This window comes from Pongo abelii, chromosome 13 (genome assembly GCF_028885655.2).
Source record: "Pongo abelii isolate AG06213 chromosome 13, NHGRI_mPonAbe1-v2.0_pri, whole genome shotgun sequence".
Taxonomy (NCBI): Eukaryota; Metazoa; Chordata; class Mammalia; order Primates; family Hominidae; genus Pongo; species Pongo abelii.
The window spans coordinates 38,734,296-38,760,133 of record NC_071998.2 but is presented as its reverse complement, the minus strand read 5'-3'; the positions used below and the strand labels follow the sequence as shown (position 1 = coordinate 38,760,133).

General features: G+C 42.3%; 1 protein-coding gene across 6 annotated transcripts in view; it reads left to right on the top strand.

Annotated features, from left to right (window-relative positions):
- The window catches only part of ACER2 (alkaline ceramidase 2), a 50,553-nt gene that overhangs the window by 14,801 nt on the left and 9,914 nt on the right, over positions 1-25,838 (top strand). For all 6 annotated transcript variants that reach the window (XM_054521043.2, XM_063713988.1, XM_054521040.2 and 3 more), the window contains exons 2-4: positions 3,088-3,202; positions 3,922-4,063; positions 12,476-12,613. In XM_054521043.2, coding sequence (XP_054377018.1) covers positions 3,127-3,202; positions 3,922-4,063; positions 12,476-12,613 — 356 coding nt within the window. In that variant the 5' untranslated portion in view covers positions 3,088-3,126. The remainder of the gene's footprint in view (positions 1-3,087; positions 3,203-3,921; positions 4,064-12,475; positions 12,614-25,838) is intronic.

The following is a 25,838-nucleotide window of genomic DNA, read 5'->3' as shown; positions in this document are numbered from 1 at the left end:
GTGGCAGCAGGTTGGGGGTCTGGCAAGGGCTCCCTGCTTCAAAGACGGAGTATATGCTACACCCTCACATGGTGGGAAGGGTGAATACCTCCATCAGACCTCTGTTAGAAGAGCACTAATCCAATTTAACACCTCCAAAGGCCTCACCTCTTAGTACAGTTGTGTGATGGGGATATGTTCTGAGAAATGTATTGTCAGGAGATTTTTGTCATTCTATAACATTATAGACCATACTTACACAAATCTAGATGGTATAGCTTTGTACACACCCAGGCCATATGGTATGGCCTGTTGCTCATAGGCTATAAACCTGTACAACATGTTACTGTACTGGACCCTGTAGGCAACTGTAAGACAACAGTAAATATTTGTGTATTTAAGCATATCTAAACCTGGAAAAGTATCAGGAAAAATGTGGCATAAAAGCTCCATTATAATATGGGTCCACTGTCATATGTGTGGCTCATTGTTGACTGAAATGTCATTATGTGGCAAATAATGATACTATCACATTGATGATTAAGTTTTAACATATGAATTTTGTGTGTGGGGGTGACACATTCAGACCATAGTACCCAACAACAATTAATGTATGAATAGACGAACTAAATGTAGTATATCCTTTCAATGGAATGTTATTCAACCATAAAAAAGAATAAGTTACTGGTATATGCTGTAATATGGATGAACCTTAAAAACATTATGCTAAGTGAAAAAATAAGTTAGATACAAAAGGACATATATTGTATGATTCCATTTATGTTACGTGAAATATTTAGAATAGATAAAATCATGAAGACAAAAGGCAGATTGGTGAATGCCAGGGGCTGAGGGAGGGAGAAATGAGGAGTGACTGCTTAATGAGAATAGCATTTCTTTTTGGGGTGATGAAAACATTTTGGAACTAGATAGAGGTGATGATTGCCCATTATGAAATGTACTAAATGCCACTGAATTGTACACTTTAAAATGGTTAGTTTTATGGTATGTGAATTTTACCTCAATTTTTTAAAGTTCAGAAAAAAAAAAGCTATGAGTCTGTGAAACAAACCCCAAAATCAACCAAACAAAAAGTAAGTTAAAAAAATTAGGGATGAGGTTCCAGTATGACAGTCACTGGCCACATTTAGTTGGCTGTTGAGCACAGGAAATGTGCCTAGTCCAAACTGAGGCGTGTTGTGAGTGTGAAATTTACACTGATTTTCAAGGCTTTGATATGAACAAAATAATGTAAACTAGGCTGGACGCGGTGACTCATGCCTATAATCCCAGCATTTTGGGAGGGTGAGGCAGGAGGATTGCTTGAGGCCAGGAGTGAGATCAGCCTGGGCAACATAGTGAGACCACCATCTCTACCAAAAAAAAAAAAAATAATAATAATAAATAAAGCCAGGCATGGTGGTGCATGCCTGTAATCCTAGCTATTCAAGAGGCTGAGGCAGGAGGCTCCCTTAAGCCTGGAAGTAGGAGGCTGCAGCGAGCTGATCCCACCACTGCACTCTAGCCTGGTTGACAGAGTAATACCCTGTCTCTAAGAAAAAAAAAGTAAACTATCTCATTAATGATATTTAATAGTGATTACATGTTCAAATGACAATATTTTGAATACATTGCATTAAATAAGATAGATTATTAAAATTTTTAAAAAGTTGAATGCCCATGGAGACATAACAGAGAGGCTTAAATCCCTACCAAAGTCTGCAAGATAAAATGATAGCATTTTAAAGCTGGGAAGAAACTTTCAAATATAATCTTTACTTAAAAATAGGTTTTGGTTAGGATGAGAAAGCTGACAAAGGGCGACTAAGGGGGAAACTAGAAAGAGTCCTTGCTTTGTGTAGGCCCAGGGGAAAAGGCTGGCCTGGCTGGGGAGGATTATTGGGAGCTGGACAATATCTAGTCTTTTTTACGCCTTCATTAAACTTTTTTTTTTTTAACCATTATTTAATACAGACCTTATCTTTAAAAACACAAAAGCAGGCAGGCGCAGTGGCTCATGCCTATAATCCCAGAACTTTGGGAGGCCTGAGACGAGTGGATCACCTGAGGTCAGGAGTTCAAGACCAGCCTGGCCAACATGGTGAAACCCCGTCTCTACTAAAAATACAAAAATTAGCTGGGTGTGGTGGTGAGCGCCTGTAATCCCAGCTACTCGGGAGGCTGAGGCAGGAGAATCGCTTGAACCTGGGAGGCAGAAGTTGCAGTGAGCTGAGACTGCACCAAAGAACTCCAGCCTGGGCTATAAGAAAGAAACTCTGTCTCAAAAAAAAAAAAAGTAAATGGAGCCAGGCATGGTGGCATGTGCCTAGTTCCAGCTACTTGGGAGGCTGTGGTGGGAGGATCACTTCAGTCCAGCCTGGACAACATAGCTAGACCATGTCTCTTGAAAAAAGATTATGAAAAAAAATAAGTGCAAGTAAATTAGAATGATTCATAATTAACCTTGCAGTAAGAATTACTGGTTAATTCTTATTTAATTCTTAGTTAATAAGAATAAGAAAGGAGCTTGGGCAGCGTCCATAGACTGCAGTGTTTTTATAGCTGCTCCTAGGATCAAAGAAGCAGCAGGGAGCCCCTTAAATGGTCATTTAAAAAGCTTTAAGTTCTCCGGATTGTATATCTGTAGTCAAAAAAAGTGTCAGAGGCTGGGTGTGGTGGCTTATGCCTGCAATCCCAGCACGTTGGGAGGCTGAGGCAGGCAGATCGCCTGAGGTTGGGGGTTCCGAGACCAGCCTGGCCAACATGGTGAAACCTCATTTTACTAAAAATACGAAAATGAGCCAGGCATGGTGGTGGGTGCCTGTAATCCCAGCTACTCAGGAGGCTGAGGCAGGGGAGTTGCTTGAACTCGGGAGGTAGAGGTTGCAGTGAGCCAAGATCGTACCACTGCATTTCAGCCTTCCAGCCTGGGTGACAGAGTGAGACTCCATCTCAAAGAAAAAAGAAAAAGAAAAAGTGCAAGAGCTTAAACGAGATGTGTGACCACATTTATCCCAGTTTGCAAGGACATACTTGGAAGAGGCCACTTTATTTTTTGCCCTTTTTACTTAATACTCATCTCTCTGTTTTACATTTTTTTTCCTGCAGATCAGCAATGTCTTATTTTTCATTTTACCGCCCATCTGCATGTGCTTGTTTCGTCAGTATGCAACATGCTTCAATAGCGGCATCTACTTAATCTGGACTCTTTTGGTTGTAGTGGGTAAGTGGAGTCATTTGGGAACATGTACTTAATGGGGTGGTGGGGGGAGGGTAGAAGGAATTCCACACACTTCCTCTCCCCTTTGAACATAATGTTTTGTAAACTAAAGTCACTCTGAGGTCTTAGCAAACTTTTTTTTCCCACTTGCTTGAATGCAGGCTTGATAACAAGGTTGGCATTACTATCACTTGCGTGCATTTGAGACTTCATTTGTGTAGTAGCTATTGGGGCTATGCCAGTGCAATTTTCTGAACGTCTGAAGAAAGGTGAAACAATTGAACTCTGGGGAGACTGGTTTCTAATGGACTAAAATTAAAGAAAAAAATGTAGATGTTTGATCCCTCATTGTTTTGTGAAATACTTGTCTCATTTCCATTTCCTCCCACAGGCAGGCTGGGAATTCTTAACAGTGAGGGAATGTTGACTTTTATTTACTGCCTCTTCCCAGAAAGGCTCAGTGGATGAAGACAGAATGTGTTTAACTGTGGAATTGTTAAAGTTCTGATGTGCTGATATTTGGGCCCTAGTTGAAATCCTCTTTCTAGACTGGAGGCATGCATGCTTGGGTGGTGTGAGTTTCTTTCTTCAGTTTCTTTTTTCGGAGAGAGAGTGATCTGGTGACTGTGATAACCGTTGGTGAAAGGACTATCCTTAAGCAGTGTATTGAATTTGTGTCTTTTCTGTGGTGACCTTTTTTTATTGGTTGTAATTGATTCTAGGAATTGGATCCGTCTACTTCCATGCAACCCTTAGTTTCCTGGGTCAGATGCTTGATGAACTTGCAGTCCTTTGGGTTCTGATGTGTGCTTTGGCCATGTGGTTCCCCAGAAGGTATCTACCAAAGATCTTTCGGAATGACCGGTAAGCTTGCACTAAACATTTTTGCATTTACCACTAGGTGCAGTACTCAATATAACAATGTATATATGAAGAAAAATAGCACATGATTGAGCTCAGCCTAGTGATGAGCTTATCATATACTTGTTCAATATCTACTGATTGTTTTTATGATCTGACAATATAAGTAAACTGACAGATTAAAGAGAGAATTTTAATAATGCAGAGTGCATCACCTCTCTGTACCCGAAGTACCTCACCCCTCTGTACCCAGTGGTTTAAGAATTAGCAAGAGTGGAAAGACCTTCAGTGGGGGTGACATTACTGAATGGTTATTCAATACTCTTTGATTTTCTGCTAGAACATTTCCTTGAGACTAATCCAACTCCACTAGTTTTATACATCTGAAGTAGAATCCAGACTGATGAACTGGTTCTTGGAGCTACAGATACTGTAGTTTTCAAGTTGCCTTTTTTTTTGCTTCCGATGAGAGCTGTGCACCTGTGTGCGTGTGTGTGTGCACACACACACACACAAACTCATATACTGTATATATGTTCAAACTGGAAACCCAGAATTTCAGGAAGGGATGCATTTTAATAGCCATTGTGTTAGGGTTATACAGGTATTCATGCAGCAAATATTTTTGAACACTTATATTTTACTATGCATTTTTCTAGGCACTGGAATATCACAGTAAACAAAACAGCGGAGTCTTCCTCTAATGAGCTTACACTGAAGTTGGGGAGATTACAAATCAACAAACAAACAAGTAAATAATATAATATTAGGATATTTTAGGTACTGTGATGAAAAGTGAAGCTGATAAGGGTATAGTGGTGACTTAGGGTGCTGATTTAGAGTTTGGTCAGAGAAAGTCTTTCTGAGGAGCTGTGTGAGGTTTGTTACTATCTAGAGGCATAGAGGAGATTCAGCCCAATAAAGATGAGAAACGCTTCTGGTACACATTACCCACATTTTCTGTAGGACACTGTTTTGTCAAAATATACATATATGACTAAATAGTCTGAAACTATGGATTCAGTGAAGCAAACGTTATGTGCCCATGGAAGAGTTATACCAGGAAAAGAAAATAATTCATTACAGTTTTACTGGCACTCTGAAAAGGAACAGGAGCTGTTAAGCTGCTGAGGACTAAGGCTGCTATCTGTGGACTCAAATGGAGAAGCGTCTATGAAAAATGCTGGCTGCAAGGGGCACATTAATTCTATGTGTGATATCCTAATTTTAGAATGAATGAACTAAACTCTTTCTGAGTATGTTTTTGTATTAGCACAAAAATGCCTGGGAGGTGAGGACACCTAACTACAGCCATTGGCTGTTCTTGGGCATTGCCAGCAGAGAGGAACAGCCGCTTTTACCTTTCATCTGAACTGGTTGACTTTTTTTTTTTTTAACAAAATTAACACATTAATCTCTTTCTTTCTTTCTCTTTCTTTCTTTCTTTCCTTCCTTCTTTCTTTCTTTTTCTTTCTTTCTCTCTGTCTTTGTTTCTATCTTTCTGTCTTTCTCCCTCTCTTTCTCTCTCTTCCCTTCCCTTCCCCTCCTTTCCCCTCCCTTCCCCTCCCTTCCCCTTCCCTTTCCCCTTCCCCTCCTGTCTTGAAAGGTACCCACCAGTCACCGCGATGCTATCTGTAAACCTGGTGTACGTTAGTTTGAGAGCTGAGGAATCGCTTTTCTCAGATATCTTATTTTTCAAGTCTGAGTAAGAAATTGAAGAAATGGGAATAAACGTTTTGTGTGTTTGTGACATTCTTGAGGCCTGGGTTGAAATTCCAAGGGACAGTTTTTAATGTATTCCTTATAGAAAACCTTTTTTTTCTTTTCTTTTCTTGATTCTTGGAGGTAGGGGGAAAGTTGTTTGAGCAGGAAAGAAGAAAATGGGGTGATGACATTGGTAGTTAAAGCTTACCAACGTTAATAATGAAAACAGAGCCAGTTGGGGTGGTGCATGCCTGTAGTCCCAGACACTCAGAAAGCTGAGGCAGGAAGATGTCTTGAGCCCAGCCTGGGCAACACAGTGAAACCCCATTAAAAAAATAGAAAAAAAAAAAAGAAAACATATTGTGAGGCAGAGTTGTCTGTGACTGTTGGGACTTTTTCATCACCAGCAGCCTACAGCATTTCTCTGGGGAAGATGTGAAGATATAGCCACTCTGTCCTCCTTTGGAGGCACTGGGTACCATATGTGTATATATCCCTGGCTTTGGAAACAATCTGGGTTTGAATCCTAGCTTTACAACTTGCAAACTGTATGACTTGTCTTGACTCTTTCTATTTCCCTATCTGTAAAATTAGGTAAACAATAGTGTTCATCTTTAAGACGATCCTGTAGGGCACTTAGCATAATACTAAGCAACATGGAGAGGGCTCAGTCAAAGTTAGCTCTCCTGACTGCCTGGGTGGGGCATGGAGAGGAGAGTTCTGCCTAGCATTTCTGAGATATGCATACAAATCGATGGAGATAATGGACATTGACAATTTTAATGAGCAAAGAAATAAAAGGTGCATGTTAAGGGAAAAGTAAATAAGGATTTCAACTGTATTTGCACATCTTCAATTTTCCATTGACCAGGGAGGGCAAGAAGGCCAAGCCCCTTTGCTTGTACTTCACTCCCCATGACGTGGGACAGGTGGCAGCTCTGCAGTGGAAGTGGCAGACCAGACCAAAAAATTCATGTCAAAACCAGGATTTCTGTAGATCAGGGATTTCCGGTTTTTCTGCCTGAACTTACCAAATAGAAACATTTATCTCCTTTTCTTTCTTTCTGCCTTCCCTCCCTCCCCCCTCCCACTCCCTCCCTCCTTCCTTTATTTTCTCTTCTCTTCTCTTCTCTTCTCTTTTCTTTTCTTTTCTCTGAGATGGACTCTCTGTCGCCCAGGCTGGAGTGCTGTGGTGGGATCTGGGCTCACTGCAAACTCCACCTCCTGGGTTCACGCCATTCTCCTGCCTCAGCCTCCCAAGTAGCTGGGACTACAGGCACCCGCCACCACGCCCGGCTAATTTTTTGTATTTTTAGTAGAGATGGGGTTTCACCATGTTAGCCAGGATGGTCTCGATCTCCTGACCTCGTGATCCGCCCACCTCGGCCTCCCAAAGTGCTGGGATTACAGGCATGAGCCACCACGCCCTTCCTTTCATTTCCTTTCCTTTCCTTTCTTTTCCTTTTTCCTTTTTCCTTCCCTTTCCTTCTCTTTCCTTCTCTCTCTTTCTTTCTCTTTCTTTTCTTTTCTTTTTTTCTTGATCTAGACTTTGCTGGAATATTCTTTTTTGTTTCATTTTGTTTTTTTTTTTTTTTAGACAGAGTTTCACTCTTATTGCCCAGGCTGGAGTGCAATAGTACGATCTTGGCCCACTGCAACCTCTGCCTCCCAGGTTCAAGTGATTCTCCTGCCTCAGCCTCCTGAGTCACTGGGATTCCAGGTGCATGCCACCACATGTGGCTAATTTTTGTATTTTTAGTAGAGATGGGGTTTTGCCATGTTGGCCAGGCTGGTCTTGAACTCCTCACCTCAGGTGATCTGCCTGCCTTGGCCTCCCAAAGTGCTGGGATTACGGGTGTGAGCCACCGCGTCTGGCCTTTGCTGGAATATTCTAAACATACATTGAAAATAGTTTTTATGTGAGATTTTTGGAGAAGAGACAGTAGAGTGTGGTGGCTAAGTAAGTTTGGATCAGACAGCATGGCTTTGAATAACAATTAACTTAAAAAAAAAGGCTCTGGGACCCTGTTTTGCTTGTCTGTAAAGTGGAGATGACAAAAGTATCTTACTGATGGGATCAGAAATACATGGGAAAATTACATAAGTCATATAGTACAATGGCTCACACAGAGTAAAGACTCAGTAGGTTCTAGTGGTTATTATGAATGGCTTATGGACAAGTGGGTTTTTTTTTTTTTTTTTTTTGAGATGAAGTCTTGCTCTGTTGCCCAGGCTAGAGAGCAGTGGTACGATCTTGGCTCACTACAACCTCTGCCTCCTGGGTTCAAACGATTCTCCTGCGTCAGCCTCCCAAGTAGCTGGAATTACAGGCACTTGCCACCATGCCCAGCTAATTTTTGTATTTTTAGTAGAGACAGGGTTTCACCAGGTTGGCCAGGTTGGTCTCGAACTCCTGACCTCGTGATCCGCTCGCCTCGGCCTCCCAAAGTGCTGGGATTACAGGCATGAGCCACTGCGCCTGGCCTGAATTTTTTATTGGTATATAATAGTTGTACATATTTTATATAGGGAAATTATTAATGTTCATTATGTCAATAGGATATAAATGTTGGGTTTATAGAAAAAAATTTTCTTTCATCTTGCCTAAAATGTCCTGAGACTCTTTAGGACATATACTCAATTGCTGATGGTTATTAATAATTTTTAGAGTTTTTATTTTGAGAAAAAAATGAGAACAAGGAACTATTATAGGCTAATTGTATCTACTTTTTTTGTTTTGTTTTTTGGAGACAGGATCTCACTCTGTTGCCCAGGCTGGAGTGTGGTGGCACAGTCACGGCTCACTGCAACCTCTGCCTCCTACGCTCAAGTGATCCTCCTACCTCAGCCTTCCAAGTGGCCAGGACCACAGCTGCCTGTCACTGCACCTGGCTAATTTTTGTATTTTTTGTAGAGACAAGGTTTTATCATGTTGCCCAGGCTGGTCTCAAACTCCTGGGCTCAAGAGATACTCCCACCTTGGCCTCCCAAAGTTCTGGGATAACAGGCATGAGCCACTGTGCCCAACCTTGTATCCACTTCTTAAATAATTTATTCTGCTATAGTTTTTATGATTTTATCTTCAGATAAAATCCACTTTATTTTTTGAAACTTGAATAGCAAGGGAGCAGTCTGGGATCTGCCCGCCCTGCTAACATTCTTGCTGGATGAGTTGAGGCTGGAATCTTAAACTCTCTGGATCTTAGTGCTTTTGTTATAAAATAACGGTGAACTAGCTCTCTGAGGTCCCTTTCATGACCAAATGCTATATTACTGTGACTGTCAAGGGCTGGCTGTTGTAAATAGATTATGTTTTGGTAGCTTATAGCAGTGGATCTTAACCAGGGACATTTCCAATTCTTATGAGACATTTAGAAAGCTTGTGGACATGTTTTTGGTGGTCATTACGATGGGAGGTTTTATCATCTATAAATTTCATTTCATTTCAGAAATGAAATGAAATTACCACTGCTTTAAAGAGAAGCCAATGATAGTGGTTTTCAAGCCTATACCCTGTGTCCCTTTTTACTGTGTAAAAAAGCCAATGATAGTGGTTTTCAAGTCTGAAAACAAAGTTTTACTTTGGTAAAAAGGGACACTGGCTATAGGCTTGAAAACCACTGCTTTAAAGGGTAGTAAATGATAACAGTAACAGCTTTACTATAAAAATATTTTGATGATGGTACTGGGTTGTTAGATTAGAGAATACAGGAAGCAGTGGTGCTAAGGGTTTCCTGACCTTGTGTTTCAGTGTGAGACCCTAATGGGCTGGAAAGTTGAAAACAGGACCAGAGGCTGTCATCAATCACAGTTTAGAGAAACACCATGTTGGGGCCTCTTACTCCTGGGTATTTCTAGCTCTCTTGTACCCAGGGCCTCTGTTGACTCTGGGGTCTGCTGGGCTGGCTGACTGGCTGGCTTTCTGCTGGCCACACGGCCTCTGTTTACTTCTCCCGGCTGCTTGTGTTCACAGGATGTCCTCGTTGGCCAGCACATTCCTGTACACCTTCTGGACTTGACGTGGGGAGGCATCTGCAGATGGCCTCCCTAAAGAAAGCATGTTTTGCAGCTGGGTGCAGTAGCTCACGCCTGTAATCTCAGCACTTTGGGAGGCCGAGGCAGGTGGATCACCTGAGGTCAGGAGTTTGAGACTAGCCTGGCCAGCATGGTGAAACCCCATCTCTACTAAAAATACATAAATTAGCTTAGGGTGGTGGCAGGTGCCTGTAATCCCAGCTACTCGGGAGGCTGAGGCAGGAGAATCGCTTGAACCCAGGAGGCGGAGGTTTCAGTGAGCTGAGATCGTGCCACTGCTCTCCAGCCTGGGTGACAGAGTGAGACTCTGTCTCAAAAAAAAAAAAAACAAAAAAACCAAAAAACAAAAAAACCCAACAAAACCAAACAACAACAACAAAAACCCATGTTTTTCAAGCTTACTGCCTTTAAACCATTTGGCAGTACTCTGTGGAGCCTTTGGTGATTGCAACAGCAGCTCAGTTACATTTTCCCTGAGAGTATGATATCAACAACAATAATATTATTTAAAGTAGTATTTATTTTTAAAATGATGGTAAGGATAACAGTAATAATGAATTTTATTAGTACATAATATGTACCAGGCACTGTGTTAATGCTTACAGGAACACTGTGAGGCAGAGTGTCTTAATTTTTATGTGGGAAAGGCTCAAAGAGTTGAGTTATTTGCCAAAGATCTCACAGCTATTAAGCAATGGAGGCAGGATTTGAATGTATATCGGTCTCACTGGAACACCTATGCCTTGAATCACTCTGTTACCCTCTCTGACCTGTGCCTAATTCTTAAACCACTGGGTACAGAGAGGTGACGTACTTTGGGTACAGAGAGGTGATGCACTCTGGACATTTCTGATTATGTGTTTATCCTAACGAAAAAGGCCAAATTGCCTTGGCATGCGTCAAACCCAGTGGAAGAGTTATTGTGGGTCCCCAAGGGCCCTGCACATGATGGCTGTGGGCCCTCACCCTGAGGCTGGAGCAGGCGGCCTTTCCTCCAGTAGACGAAGAACACCAGCCGAGGCCAGGAGAAAAACATGCCTCTCCTGAGGATTAGCTGCCTGGAGCCTTTCCCACATATATTTTTTCCTCTGGTAGAGGTTCAGAGCTATAATTCCTGTTCATTCCAGTCTGAAAGTTGGCAGCTTGATCAATGATTTCCTGTGCCTTGATGATGAATGGCTTTCCTATTTAAAAGATAAATTTGTATTTTGAGGGTTCAATGCCCTTTGATTTCTTTATAATGGAATTTCATTCAAATTGGCTTCTTAACTGTGACCTGTTCCAGGGGCTCTTGGCCAAAGTAAATTGTGCTAATGAGGAATAACAGAAACTTCAGGAAAATCATGTACTCCTAAATTTAAGTCATGAATGAGGCCTTGGAAATCATCTAGTCCGGCCTTTTCGTTTTACAAATAAGGAAATGGGTCCCAGGGAGAAAAGAAAGAGCATGTCTAGCATCACGTCGCCACTTCTGGCTCTTTCTACTGAAATGACCTCCACTAAAGGGTGTGAAGATAGTATCAATTATTTGTCTAATACTTGTCATTTCAAAAACTTGTCGATGTAAATTCTAGTGCATACTAGACTTGTAGGTTGTCAGTAAATATAGACTATTTTTTCTTAGTCTATTGGAATTTTTTCTTAAAAGTTTTTTTGGGTGTGCTAGACATGTAGGACAAATTTTCTTTTAAACTAGGTTGCTTTATGGTTTGTGAATGGTCTCTGTTTTACTTATGAAAGTTATACATGTTCACTTTGTAGAACAGGCGGTGACAAACTATGTCCTGTGGGCCAAAAGGGTTCCGTTTTGCAAATCAGGTTTTATTGGCACCCAGCCATGCCCCTTCATTTACTTATTCTCTGTAATGACAGAGTTGAGTAGTTGAGACCTTAGGACCTGCAAAACCTATATATATATATGTGTGTGTGTGTGTGTGTGTGTGTGTATGTGTGTATGTATATATGATTTATTAAATATAATTAATATTTAATATAATTACACATATTTATTAATGTACATATTTAATTATTTATACTTATAACCATATAGTTATGCTATATATAGATATGTATAATATAGTTATATATAAAAATATGTAATATATATTCTTTACACTTATATATGTAAACATATATTTAATTAAAAATATACATATATAAAATTTATTTTATTTTTAGGTTATAGCTCACTGTAACCTCAAACTCCTGGGCTCAGGCCACCCTCCCACTTTGGCCTCCCAAAGTGCTAGGATTACAGGTGTGAGCCACCATACCCAGCCCAAACCCAAAAACCCTTTATAGAAAAAAATTGTTAAACCCTGCTGTAGAACGTCTGAAACAATACAGAGAAATTGAACATCTGAAAAAATATGGAAAAATCGCACGAAGAAAACAGCTCTCCATATCTCACCTTCCGTGAAGTAGGTTGACTGTAATTTTACCATTCTCATGGCTAAATATTTTGAAAATATCTGATTATTTCCTAAGGATAAGTTTCTTGAAGTGGAATTCCTAAGCCAGTGAGTGTGAGTGGCTTTTTGAACCTTGGTACTTAGAGCAGAATTTCTTTTCAGCTTGCATTTCTGGCAATGCCTGTACCTTGCTAACATTAAACAAACAAACAAACAAACAAGAACTCCTTTTCTAATGGATTTGGTTCTGCTTTCATGGATTCAGGGGTAGGTTCAAGGTGGTGGTCTGTGTCCTGTCTGCGGTTACGACGTGCCTGGCATTTGTCAAGCCTGCCATCAACAACATCTCTCTGATGACCCTGGGACTTCCTTGCACTGCACTGCTCATCGCAGAGCTAAAGAGGTAGGTGCCATCATTCCTGCCTGCCCTTAGCTGTTCCTGTGCTGGGAACACACCAGTTCGGGGCTTCTTTGCTGTCCTGCAGCAGAAGAGGAGTTTTATTCCTCGTGAAGAGTTAGTTGCTGACTGTTGGATGGAAGCAATTTGATGGTTTGGTTCAAAATACTAATAATCTCATTTTCAGTAGGAGGGGAGCAGCTGTTTAGCAGATGCAGTGCATCCCACTGATCACAAGCTAGCTTACCAGGACCATCTCAGTACCTAGATCAAGCTGTCTAGACTTAATTCTGTAGAAAAGAAAAGTCCTAGAAAGGTTATTGCATTCACACACAGAAGGAAAAAGAGGAAGGGGGCAGGGAAAATGAGTTTGTATCTATAAGGAAATATGCACTTCAGGTGGACTGCAGTTGACTATGTTACTTTCTCTGAGGCTTAGTGTCTCATTTACAATCTATTAGGTAAAGGTTTTGCTCTTTGCATTAACATTTTCTTTTGGAAACTTGTGTACTCAGAGTTCAGGTTGATAATCAGAAACATTTTCGTTTAGCGCTTCTTGTTACATGGTTGTCCTCTTCTAGACCCAACTGAAATACATCTAAACACTGCCCTTATTTCCATGCTCTTTGAAAACACTTCTTTTTATTTCCAGCCATTTAAAAAGTGTTTTTTTTGTTTTTTTTTTTTTGAGGTGGAGTCTTGCTCTGTTGCCCAGGTTGGAGTGCAGTGGCACAATCTCAGCTCACTGCAACCACCACCTCCCGGGTTCAAGCGATTCTCCTGCCTCACCCTCCCGAGTAGCTGGGATTACAGATGCCTGCTACCACGCCTAGCTAATTTTTGTATTTTCAGTAGGGATGGGGTTTCGCCATGTTGGCCAGTCTGGTCTTAAACTCCTGACCTCAAGTGATCCACCTGCCTTGGCCTCCCAAAGTGCTGGGATTACAGGTGTGAGCCACCATGCCCGGCCTAAAAAACGCATTTTAGTTCATGATTTTCTCATTGTTATGGACATTTAATGTCTTAGTTGAAGTCTTGTGACTGAAATCTTAGTGTGATAGTTGCTCTGTGTAATAATGTGTTAAGTCAGCCTTCTCTCCTCTTTGATTTGAGAGGAGAAATGTATTTCTTTTCTTTCCACTTGCTTTGTCACTAGGGGGTTGCTTTGATTGTCAGCAATAACAGGCAGGGCCAAAGGCAGTTGAAATTGTGTGGTACTGGAACTTGCTGTCTGGCAGCTGAAGGATGCTGGCAGATCTTGCCTAGTTGGCTTCTACATCTTTCAAGGACTGGGGATGTAAGAGTCTCTTCAGACACAGGCTGAAGTGGTCCTGGAAGATTAACTATGGCAGTGAGTCTTTTTGAGTAGAAAAGCAGATACTTGAATAAATAAAAAAGAGTTCAATCCTTATCCTCTAATAACTTTAATTTAAAAAAATTAGCTGTCTACTTTATCACTGATGTTACTTTTTAGAGTCAGAAGTGTTCTGAGCAACCTCAAATCCTCCTACTCATTTGTATCATGACTCAAGTGTTTACTGAGTCCTTACTGAGTGCAAGGTCCCCTGGCTCTTGATGGGAGACTCATCAGAATCACCTGGGAAGTGCACGAGCAAGGACAGATGCTAGTGCAGGTGCTAGCACTGCGTCTGCAAAGATTTGGATTTTGGAGGTCTAGGATAGTGGCCTGGGCATCTATAGATTTTATTTATTTATTTATTTATTTTAATTTTATTATTATTATACTTTAAGTTTTAGGGTACATGTGCATGACATGCAGGTTTGTTACATATGTATACATGTGCCATGCTGGTATGCTGCACCCATTAACTCGTCATTTAGCATTAGATATATCTTCTAATGCTATCCCTCTCCCCTCCCCCCGCCCCACATCTATAGATTTTAAAACTCAAAAACGCATTTGGGTGGGGCTGGGGTGAGGGTAGGGTTAGAGTGGAGATGTAGGGAGGTGGTAGGGGAGGAGGAAAAGGGAATGACTACTAATAAGTAAGGGCTTCTTATTGGAGTGATGGAAAAATTATAAAATGAGATTGTGGTGATGGGTTGAAGATATCAAAACACACTGACCTGTACACTTTTTTTTTTTTTTTTTTTTAAGATGGAGTCTCACTCTGTCACCCAAGCTGGAGCACAGTGGCACAATCTTGGCCCACTGCAACCTCTGCCTCCTGGGTTCAAGCAATTCTCCTGCCTCAGCCTCCTGAGTAGCTGGGACTACAGGTGCCCACTACCATGCCTGGCCAATTTTTTGTATTTTAGTAGAGACAGGGTTTCACCATGTTGCTCTGGGTGGTCTTGAACTCCTGAGCTCAGGCAGTCTGCCTGCCTTGGCCTCCCAAAGTGCTAGGATTACAGGCATGTGCCACCTTGCCTGACCTGACCTGTACACTTTAAATAGGGGAATTTTATGGTATGTGAAGTATACCCCAATAAAGCTGTAAACAAAGCTATAAACAAAACAAAAACCCTCAGAACCTGCTCAGGTGACTCTATGTGGTGCCCACCTGTTTGAGAACTATAGATCTATTCTAAACTGTACATCTCAAGCGTGAGGATCTTTAGCCTTCTGAAAGAAACACTTTCTCTATTTCTGGGTAGCAGTTTGGAATCTGATATCACAAAGAGATACAGAGAGGAAGAATTTGTAGTCTTTAATAAATAAATGGTTATCTTATCATCCAACAGACTTAATGCTGAGTAAGTCTGGAGTCACAAACTTGCATCAAGCTATGTTTCTTCTCATGGAGAAAGTTCTCAATGAAGCTCACATCAAGCCACTGCCCTTCGTGGAAATGTTCTCTCATATTTTTATATATCCAAAAACTCTGCGATAGGCTGGGTGCGGTGGCTCATGCCTGTAATCCCAGCACTCTGGGAGGCCGAGGCCAGTGGATCACAAGGTCAGAAGATCGAGACCATCCTGGCTAATGCAGTGAAACCCCGTCTCTACTAAAAATACAAAAAAATTAGCCGGGCATGGCGGTGTGTGCCTGTAGTCCTAGCTGCTGGGGAGGCTGAGGCAGGAGAATGGCGTGAACCTGGGAGGCGGAGCTTGCAGTGAGCCGAGATCGCACCACTGCACTCCAGCCTGGGTGACAGAGCAAGACTCCGTCTCAAAAAAACACAAAAAAACAAAAAATAACTCTGCCATAACTGAGGCCTGGATTTAGAATCCTTTTTGCCACTGTGGCTGCAGGATTCTTCTGAGTGAAGCATGTCTGCTCTGTGATGACCTTGAGGGCTGGCTGAGGTCCAGATTGCCATCTGCAGCACGAGACAGAGCGACTTGCTACTCTGTCCTCTTCTAGCCAGGTTTCTTAAGAGAGTTTAAGAAGAAAGCCCAGCTGGGCACGGTGGCTCACACCTGTATTAGGAGGCCGAGGTGGGCAGATCACTCCAAGTCAGGAATTTGAGACCAGCCTGGCCAACATAATGAAAACATGTCTCTACTAAAAATGCAAAAATTAGCTGGGCATGGTGGTGGGCACCTGTAATCCCAGCTACTCAGGAGGCTGAGGCAGGAGAATCGCCTGAACCTAGGAGGCAGAAGTTGCAGTGAGCTGAGATCACACTGCTGTACTCCAGCCTGGGTGACAGAGTGAGACTTGTCTCAAAAAAAGAAAAAAAAAGCCGGACGCAGTGGCTCATGCCTGTAATCCCAGTACTTTGGGAGGCCGAGGAGGGTGGATCATGAGGTCAGGAGATCGAGACCATCCTGGCTAACACGGTGAAACCCCATCTCTACTAAAAATACAAAAAATTAGCTGGGCGTGGGGCGGGGCCTGTAGTCCCAGCTACTTGGGAGGCTGAGGCAGGAGAATGACGTGAACCTGGGAGGCGGAGCTTGCAGTGAGCCAAGATTGTGCCACTGCACTCCAGCCTGGGTGACAGAGCAAGACTCCATCTCAAAAAAAAAAAAAAAAAAAAAAAAGAAGAAGAAGAAAGAAGAAAGCCCTTCTTTTTTTTTTTTTTTTCTTAATAGAGACAAAGTCTCACTGTACTCAGGGGTTCTCAAACTCCTGGCCTCAAGCAGTCCTCTTGCCTCAGCCTCCCAAAGTGTTGGGATTGCAGGTGTGAGCGACTGCAGCCAGCCTGCCCTTCCTTCTTGAATCCCTTGCAGTCTGGCTTCCCTCCCCATCTTTAGTCTGAAATGTTCATTCAAGAGTCACTAATGACATTTTTTAAAAAACTGATTTTATCAAGTAGCTCATATTTTTTGTAGATAAATTGGAGAATATAGACAAGCAAAAAAGAAATCTGTCACTTATTCAGGAAAATTAATATTTGATAGTACTTGGCTCATAGTTTTTATGTACTAAATAAAAATAAAATAACCAAACCTGCCATTTGATAATGACTGTTAGCTTTTTGGTGTATCTTGTATCTTCTTACAGCCTTTTTTATTCTTTGCCATCTTATCTTTAAAAAAAAATCTAGCTGTATTTTTTAAAATAAAAATTAGCTCATTCTCATATGAGTTAATCTGAAATTTGACTTTCTCACTTAGGAATGTATTGTAGTCCTCCTTCTCTGTAAATCAATACAGATCTAGGTCCTCGTTTTAAATGGCCATGTAGGATTGTAATTTACTTTTAATTTATTTTAATTAGTCAACACATTTCCTGTTTTTGACCATTTAGATTGTTTCCAGTTTTTCATTATTAGAAATATCTCTGTGATGAACGTCTTTGTGTATCTTTGTGCACTCATTACATTATTTCCTTAGGCCGTGCTAATGGCCTTTTACTTCCAAATAGAATAGCTTGTTTTCAGTGCTCCCTATCCTTGACTGTCTGAAGAATCTGACACTGTCAGCCTCCTCCCTCTCTGAAGTTTCTTCTTTTGGCTTCTATGGTCCTGTGTAATATAGGCTTTCATACCTGACTGTTCCTACTCTGCTCCTTTGCTTCCTAAGATAGGCATTCTCCAAGATTGTGTATTCAACCTTTTCTGTTAGTTCTTGAAAATCTCATTCACCCTCTTGTGTTCAGCTGTCATCATTCTGCATGGTTCTCTGCAGTCCATCCTCGTCTCTTTCCTGAAGTCCAGTTTCATATTCCCAGCTATCTGCTGGGTATCCCAGTCAGAGCCTTCCTAAACTGTAATAGGCAAGATTACTGGCTTGGCTGCATGCCCTCTTTGCCTACGATTTCTCTCAATGCCTTTCCCAAATTCTGTCTTAGAGTTCCCAAATTATTTTAATGGTGTCACTATTTTCTGAGTCCATTACACTTGAAATCCTACAATCATTGGGTCCCTCATCTCCTGCCATCTCAGGTGATTGCTGGATTTCATGGAATCACCCTCTGCAATGTTTCATCTGTCACCTCCTCCCATATCCATTGCCCCACGCTCACACCCCTCCAGAGGACCATCGCATTTGCTTTCTAACCAGTCTCTTCTTCCTCCAATCTCTTCTTTCAGACTGTTACTCCCTTATCCTTTACAGAAACCTTCAATGGCACCTCATTGTCTAAGCTTCCCTTAGAGCTTTTTCTTCCTCTGTTTCCTTCTGCATGTCCTATGACCAACCAATTTGGACCGCCTCCTTGTTTTCTGGTATTCAGATCTTTGCTCATACTTTCTTCTCCCCCTGAAATGCCCTTTCCTACTACTACTTTGCAAAATCCTACTCCTTCTGCAGTGTGCATCCTAGACACCAGCTCCTTCACGAGGCCTTTCTTAACCCCTTCTTATCCCCTCAACCAGATGTAATTGCTCTCTTCCTAAACTCTTTGTGATTTTACGTTGTACTTAGCCCATTCTCTCTTAAATATAGATACTTATCTCCTTTTCTTCTCATCTTCCTCTCTGATGTTGTGTTCTCAAAGGCAGTAATTTTATTTCGTGGAACTCTGAATTTTCCATGGTTCCCATTACCTCTGAAAAGTCAAAGGTCTGTATCTTGCTAATGACTGGGCAAGATACAGAGTCATGAAATTTCTTGAGACTCCCTCAATTTAGTGGAGCATGGGTTTTGGGGCTAGAAAGCCCTGACTTTGGGTCTCAGTTCAGGCTTTTACTAGCCTGGAAACTTTGGGCATTTACTTCACTTACTTAGGTCTTACTGTCTTTATTTGAAATGGAATAATAATGCTTAGATCTCATAGTCTTGCAGTAAGGATTAAATAAGATATTTAGTTTAGTATCTGTCACATGGTAGATCTCAGCAAATACTTGTTGCCTTTCCTTTTCCTTGCCACTGTGTTTCAGCAAGTGTAGCTAAATCATCTGCATCTTCCTATTTTATCTCTCTTTTAGGGATCTTACCTTTATTATCCAGGAACTCTCCCTAATATGCCTTGGGTGAAGATGTTAGTTGAAGTGACTTCTCTGCCATGTTTGTGGACCTGGAGGGACTGGCTCCTGGGCCTTTGGCTCCATTTGCATCCTCCTCTAGCCAACTCTGGATGTTAACACATCTTAAAGCTCTTTGGCAAACACATAATTAAATTGCTGGTGACAACATCTGAAATGATTTCCATTTGTAGCATGCAGTCCAGTGATGCTAGCTTATATTAGGCTTGAAGTGAATAGAATGTTCTGGATTTAGCTCTGTTTCTTGAGAATTCACTGCAATCTAGTTTCATTGTAACTCTTGAGTGAAATAATATGTTTTAGCTTATAATTTTGTTATAAGAAAAGGGAAAGGTAAAGGTTTTTTTTTTTGTTTGTTTGTTTTGTTTTTGAGATGGGGTCTTGCTCTGTTGCCCAGGCTGGAGTGCAGTAGCATGATCATAGCTCATTGCATCTTCGAACTCCTGCACTTAGGCAATCTTCCCACCTCAGCCTCCCAAAGTGCTGAGATTACAGGTGTGAGCCACTGCACCCAGCTGAGAAAATATTTTAAGTTCATTTCATTGAAATATAAGAAATATATAATTAAATATATATAATTAAATATAAAAATATAAGAAAATATTTTAAGACCTAAAGAAGAGCAAATGGAGGACACAAGTGGTTAGGGCAGATTATTATGCAGTTTAAATAAATTCTACTTCACAATTGTGATCTTTACATAAGGAAATATATTTTCCTTTAATATTCTAATCTTTGTAAATAATTACATAACAGATAATTTGTTTCATGCTTAAAATGTTCTGCCCTGGAAAAGCTAGCCATCACTAAAGCTAATTGGTCTTCACTGTCACATTAACAAGTGGCAGTTTCATGGGAGGTAAAGTTTCTTCCATTAGAGTTGGTCTTCTACGAATCGATTATTCCCTCCACTCTCCTATGTCCATTTCACTCCTGTACGTTGTCCTCTATATTGCCCCTCCCTTTCTAAAGGGGCTTGCTTTTTTTTTTTTTTTTTTTTTTTTGAGACGTAGTCTCGCTCTGTCACCCAGGCTGGAGTGCAGTGGCAAGATCTTGGCTCGCTGCAACCTTCACCTCCAGGTTCAAGCAATTCTCCTGCTTCAGCCTCCCAAGTAGAGTAGTTGGGATTACAGGTGTGTGCCACCATGCCTGGCTAATTTTTGTAGTTTTAGTAGAAACCCAGCCTAAAGGGGCTTTCTTATCAGCCTGTAAACACATTTGAGTCTCTACTGCCTTCTCAAACACCCAGCCTGGACTAATCCACACCCACATCTCTAGCTACTACCCTTTCACCCTTGCTGTCATAGCCAAACTTCTTTAAAAGCTCCATTGGCTGGGCTTGGTGGCTCATGCCTGTAATCCCATCACTTTGGGAGGCCGAGGACAGGTGGATCACGATGTCAGGAGTTCAAGACTAGCCTGGCCAACAGGGTGAAACCTCATCTCTACTAAAAACACAAAAAATTAGCTGAGTGTGGTGGCAGATGCCTGTAATCCCAGCTACTCGGGAGGCTGAGGCAGGAGAATCACTTGAATCCAGGAGGCAGAGGTTGTGGTGCGTGGAGATGTGGAGATCATGCCATTGCACTACAGCCTGGGCAACAGAGCAAGACTCCATCTCAAAAAAAAAAAAAAAAGCTCCCTTTATCCCTTACCTCTCATTTACTCTTCAACTCTTGCCAATCTGGCTTCTGCGCCTACTTTGATACCCAAATCCCTCTCTATAGACTATACACCCAGTGATCAGTTTTCAGCCCCCCTCTATCTTATGTGTTATTCTCTTGGCTGCTTGCCCAATTAGTTTTCCTCCCCATGCTTGAAATGTTCTTTGCCATGGCTCCTGTGATAACACGTCCTCCTGGCTTTCCCACTACCTCTCGGCAGCTCCTTTTCAGTCTCTTGCGTTGACTCCTACTTTTCTACACAGCTTTGCATGTAGGAATCCCTTAAGGTGCACCCACAACTCCCTGCTTGCTATGGTCTGAATGTTTGTATCTCCCCTGAATTCATATGTTGAAATACTAATTAATAAGGTGATGATATTAGGAGGTGGGCCCTTTTGGAAGGTGTTTAAGTCAGTGGGGGTAGAGCCCTCCTACATGGGATTAGTGCTTTTCTAAAAGAGGCCCCAGAGAGCTGCCTTGGCTCTTGTACCATGTGAGGATGCAGCTCTAGTAGGTGTCATCTGTGAGGAATGGCCCTCACTAGACACTGATTCTGCTGGCACCTTGATCTCAGACTTCCCAGCCTCTAGAACTATGAGAAACAAATTTCTGTTTTTATCAGCCACCCAGTATACAATGTTTTGTTATAACAGCCTGCATGGATTAAGACACTGTTTTTCTCTCTTTTTACATCCACCTGGAAGATCTCCTCTACTTCTGCGGCTTTAATTCCTCTACATATGCGGATGACTCCTAAACTTACATCTCCAACCCAGTCCTTCCTCTTAACTCTACTATTATGTGTCTAGCTGTCTACCTAACCTGTCTAATTCCATGTATCACAGGCATCTCAAATTCAACTTGACCAAACCCAGATTCCTGATCTGCCTTTTCTAGCTCTGATTCTCTTCATTGTATTTCTAGTTGCAGAAAAGGGGAGCACCATTTACCCAGTTACTGAAGCCTGAAACCTGGCATCCTCTTCCTTCCCCAAACATGCCATTTGAGCACATTTTTCTTTTTCTTTTTCTTTTTTTTTTTTTTTGAGACAGAGTCCTACTCTGTCACCCAGGCTGGAGTGTAGTGGCATGATCTCACAGCTCACTGCAACCTCCGCCTCCCTGGTTCAAGCGATTCTCCTGCCTCAGCCTCCCAAGTAGCTGGGACCACAGGCACGCGTCACCATGCCTGGCTACTTTTTTGTATTTTTAGTAGAGACGGGGTTTCACCATGTTAGCCAGGATGGTCTCGATCTGCTGACCTCATGATCTGCCCTCCTTGGCCTCCCAAAGTGCTGAGATTACAGGCATGAGCCACATGCCCAGCCCTGAGCACAGTCATTTTTTTACCAATCGATGTTGCAATGAAGATAAAGTTCCAAATCCTTGACATGCTCCAGCCTTCCCCTGTGAGCTGATTACTCCCACAAGAAGCTCCTCTGCCTTCCATCCTCAGCCACTCTGACCTTCTGTTTCTTCTGAGGACCCTGCACCTGCCAGCCCCAGGCCCTTCCTTATTTATGCCATCCCTTTTTCTGGCCCTCTTGCTTGGCTAACTTATATTCATCCTTCAGTTTGGGCTGAGCTATTTATATGCTGTTCCAGGACCCTGAACTTCTCCTTTATGGCACCCATCCTGATTGTAATTATATTATTTATATTGTTTTGTTTGGTGTCTGTCCCCTTTGCTGGACATCGACTCCACATAGGCAGGATGGGGTCTCTTTGTTCACTGCTGTGTCACTTACCACACCAGTTCCCAGCCAGGAAAAGATGGTTGTTTCCCTGCTTTGATAAAATACCCACACAAAAGGATGCCCTTATTGCTCTTAGACCTCTTTCCCGAATCTTCCCTGGTTGTCACCTGCAATGATGTTATGTCTGAGCTGAATGTTTCTCACTGCACGCTAGTTTGCTCAGAGGAAATAGAGGAGGAACTGTTTTCTCACTTTCTCTTTCTCTTTAGCCTTTATTCCTAAAGCTTGTTTCTAGTCATTTCTTTTAACCAGCTTCCTGAGAAGTATTTCCATTGTCTTTTCTGAACTCTCCGTTAGACCATGAGAAAACAAAAGTTTATGCTGATTTTGGGTCATGACCTGACACTAAAATTGGTAATGTTAAGTACATTGCCGAGTAACTCAGATACATTGATATTTAAAAAAATACTTTTTCTGATTATAGGAGTGATTTTATTGTTACGAAAAATTTGAGAATATAATCAAGGGTCTAGAAGAGAAGAAATGGTAGACATTCCTCTCAGATTTTTCTATTGTAGAATAAGGTCCTGCTGTACATATGATTTTTGTCCCCCCTTTTTCACTTCACATTGATATTTTGATAAAAGCCCTGAGAAATGGGAGTGAAACCTAATGGACCGCAGCTTTGGACAAGCCCCGAGTGCAAATAAGGCTGGTCAGCAGCTTCTAGCAGGATCTGCTTCTTCTAGAAGCAGAGAAAGGTAACAGGCTGCCCTGAGACCAGGCTCTACAGAGCCTCCCTCCTGCCTCGTACATGCCAAGCCGGCCCTGTCCTGGCGCTTGCAGTGACTAACGGCCGGGCACCTCCCTCTCAGTTGTTGCCCTCCATGCAGGACATCTCCAACACATTGCTCTCTGTTCTGGTGTGTTCCTTAAGCCAAACTTTCTAGGTTTAATTTCACTGGATGTTCATGGATCCTCGTGTCCCAGACTAATTGTCTATGTATTTGTTGATATTTGTTCTTGCCTATTTTCATTTTATTTTTAAAATTCAAGGCAAGAGGCCTATTTATTTTGTATTTTATAGTGCCTAGCATGGAATTTGGTGCCCAATAAATACTTTTTTTTTTGAGATGAGGTCTCGCTCTGTCACCCAGGTTGGAGTGCAGTGGCACTATCTCGGCTCACTGCAACCTCCGCCTCCTGGGTTCAAGCGATTCTCTTGCCTCAGCCTCCCGAGTAGCTGGGACTACAGATGCATGCCATCATGCCTGGCTAATTTATTGTATTTTTATTTTTTTATTTTTAATTTTATTTATTTATTTTTTGAGACGGAGTCTTGCTCAGTCGCCCAGGTTGGAGTGCAATGGCGCGATCTCGGCTCACTGCAAGCTCCGCCTCCCGGGTTCGCCATTCTCCTGCCTCAGCCTCCAGAGTAGCTGGGACTTCAGGCGCCCGCCACCACGCCCAGCTAATTTTTTTTTTGTATTTTTAGTAGAGACAGGGTTTCACCACGTTAGCCAGGATGGTCTTGATCTCCTGAACTCATGATCCACCTGCTTCAGCCTCCCAAAGTGCTGGGATTACAGGTGCGAGCCACCGCACCCGGCCAATTTATTGTGTTTTTAGTAGATACGGGGTTTCACCCTGTCAGCTAGGATGGTCTTGATCTCCTGACCTCGTGATCCCCCGGCCTTGGCCTCCGAAAATGTTGGGATTACAGGCATGAGCCACCGTGCCTGGCCAATAATCTTAAATAATCTAAAAATAATGTTCTGCCCAAATTACAAATTACCAAATTAGAGTCCATTTATGCATAATTTTATCCATTAATTCAGGAAGCATTTAACAGTGCCTGGCACAGTTGCCAGGCATGGAGTACACATTAGTGAATAAAACAGGGGTAGTTCCTCTGGGATGCTAGGCTAGTTTGTTTGTTTGTTTGTTTATTGAGATGGAGTCTTGCTCTTGAAGCTCAGGCTGGAGCAGTGGTGCGATCTCAGCTCTCTGCAACCTCCACAATCTGGGTTCAAGTGATTCTCCTGCCTCAGCCTCCCAAGTAGCTGGGATTACAGGCGTGTGCCACCACCCCCGGCTAATTTTTGTATTTTTGGTAGAGACGGGATATCACCACATTGGCCAGGCTGGTCTCCAACTCCTGAGTGATCCGCCCACCTTGGCCTCCCAAAGTGCTGGGATTACAGGGGTGAGCTCCCGGCCTCTAGGCTAGTTTAATACCAGATGTTACACAGATAATAAATTCGTAGTTTCAACTTGTGATGAGAGTTATGAAGGAACATGGCAGTGTGCCCTGAGAGAATGCGCTAAGGCAGGAGTGTCCGCTCTTTTGGTTTCCCTGGGCCATATTGGAAGAAAAATTGTCTTAGGCCACACAAAAAATACACTAATGATAAGCTGATGAGCTAAAAAAAAAAAAAAAATGAAGTCGCCAAAAAAAAAAAATCTCACAAAAATGTCATAATTTTTTTTTTTTTTTTTTGAGACGGAGTCTTGCTCTGTCCCCCAGGCTGGAGTGCAGTGGCACGATCTCAGCTCACTGCAAGCTCCGCCTCCCGGGTTCACGCCATTCTCCTGCCTCAGCCTCCCAAGTAGCTGGGACTACAGGCTCCCGCCACCATGCTCGACTAATTTTTTTGTATTTTTAGTAGAGACAAGGTTTCACCGGATTAGTCAGGATGGTCTCGATCTCCTGACCTCTGATCCGCCCGCCTCAGCCTCCCAAAGTGCTGGGATTACAGGCTTGAGCCACCGCGCCCGGCACAAAATCTCATAATGTTTTAAGAAAGTTTACAAATTTGTGTTGGGCCTCATTCGAAACCATCCTGGTCGGCATGCAGACTGTGGGCCACGGCTGTGGACAAGCTTGCACTAAGGGGAGACCTATAGTATCTGGCACTGTGTGTGGGAAGAAGCCTGGAGGCTGAGCCCTGGAGAGAAGGAGAGGGTGGGTCAAGGTGAGAGATAAGCTCTATTTGAGAGGGAACCAGCCCAAAGGCGAGGCATTCAAGGTAGAGAGTGGTAAGCAGAAGTGAGAAATGGAAATTGTTATCTCTTTGTTTTAGTAACTGGGAATGTAAGTCTCCCCATGTCAGGGGCCTCTATTCTTTCTAAAAACTTTTCAAGGGATGTATTTAGCCTTCCTACAAGAGTATTTTGGTTTGTTTTTGAGCAGGTCTTTCTGAACCTGTCCCACTTTTATTGACGCTTTCGCTGATGTTTGTGAAAGGCAACTGGGAAGGGCACTAGCCAGTCAGGCTTTTAACACCTGTCTGTGGGTTCAACAAAGAGGAATTAAGCTTCTTCTCAATTGCAGATGTCGTGTTGTATTCTGGGTCCCATAGGAGATCTTGACTGACCCAGGAGTGGTCCCCTTGGGGAAGAAGGACCCTCAGCCACCAGCTGCCCCCAGGCGTTTGTCCCAGGGATAGAACTCACCCACTTTATGAGCAAGTCTTTAACAAGGAAAGAAGACGGCAATTGAAATTTTCATTGAGCTGTTAGGATTTGTTTC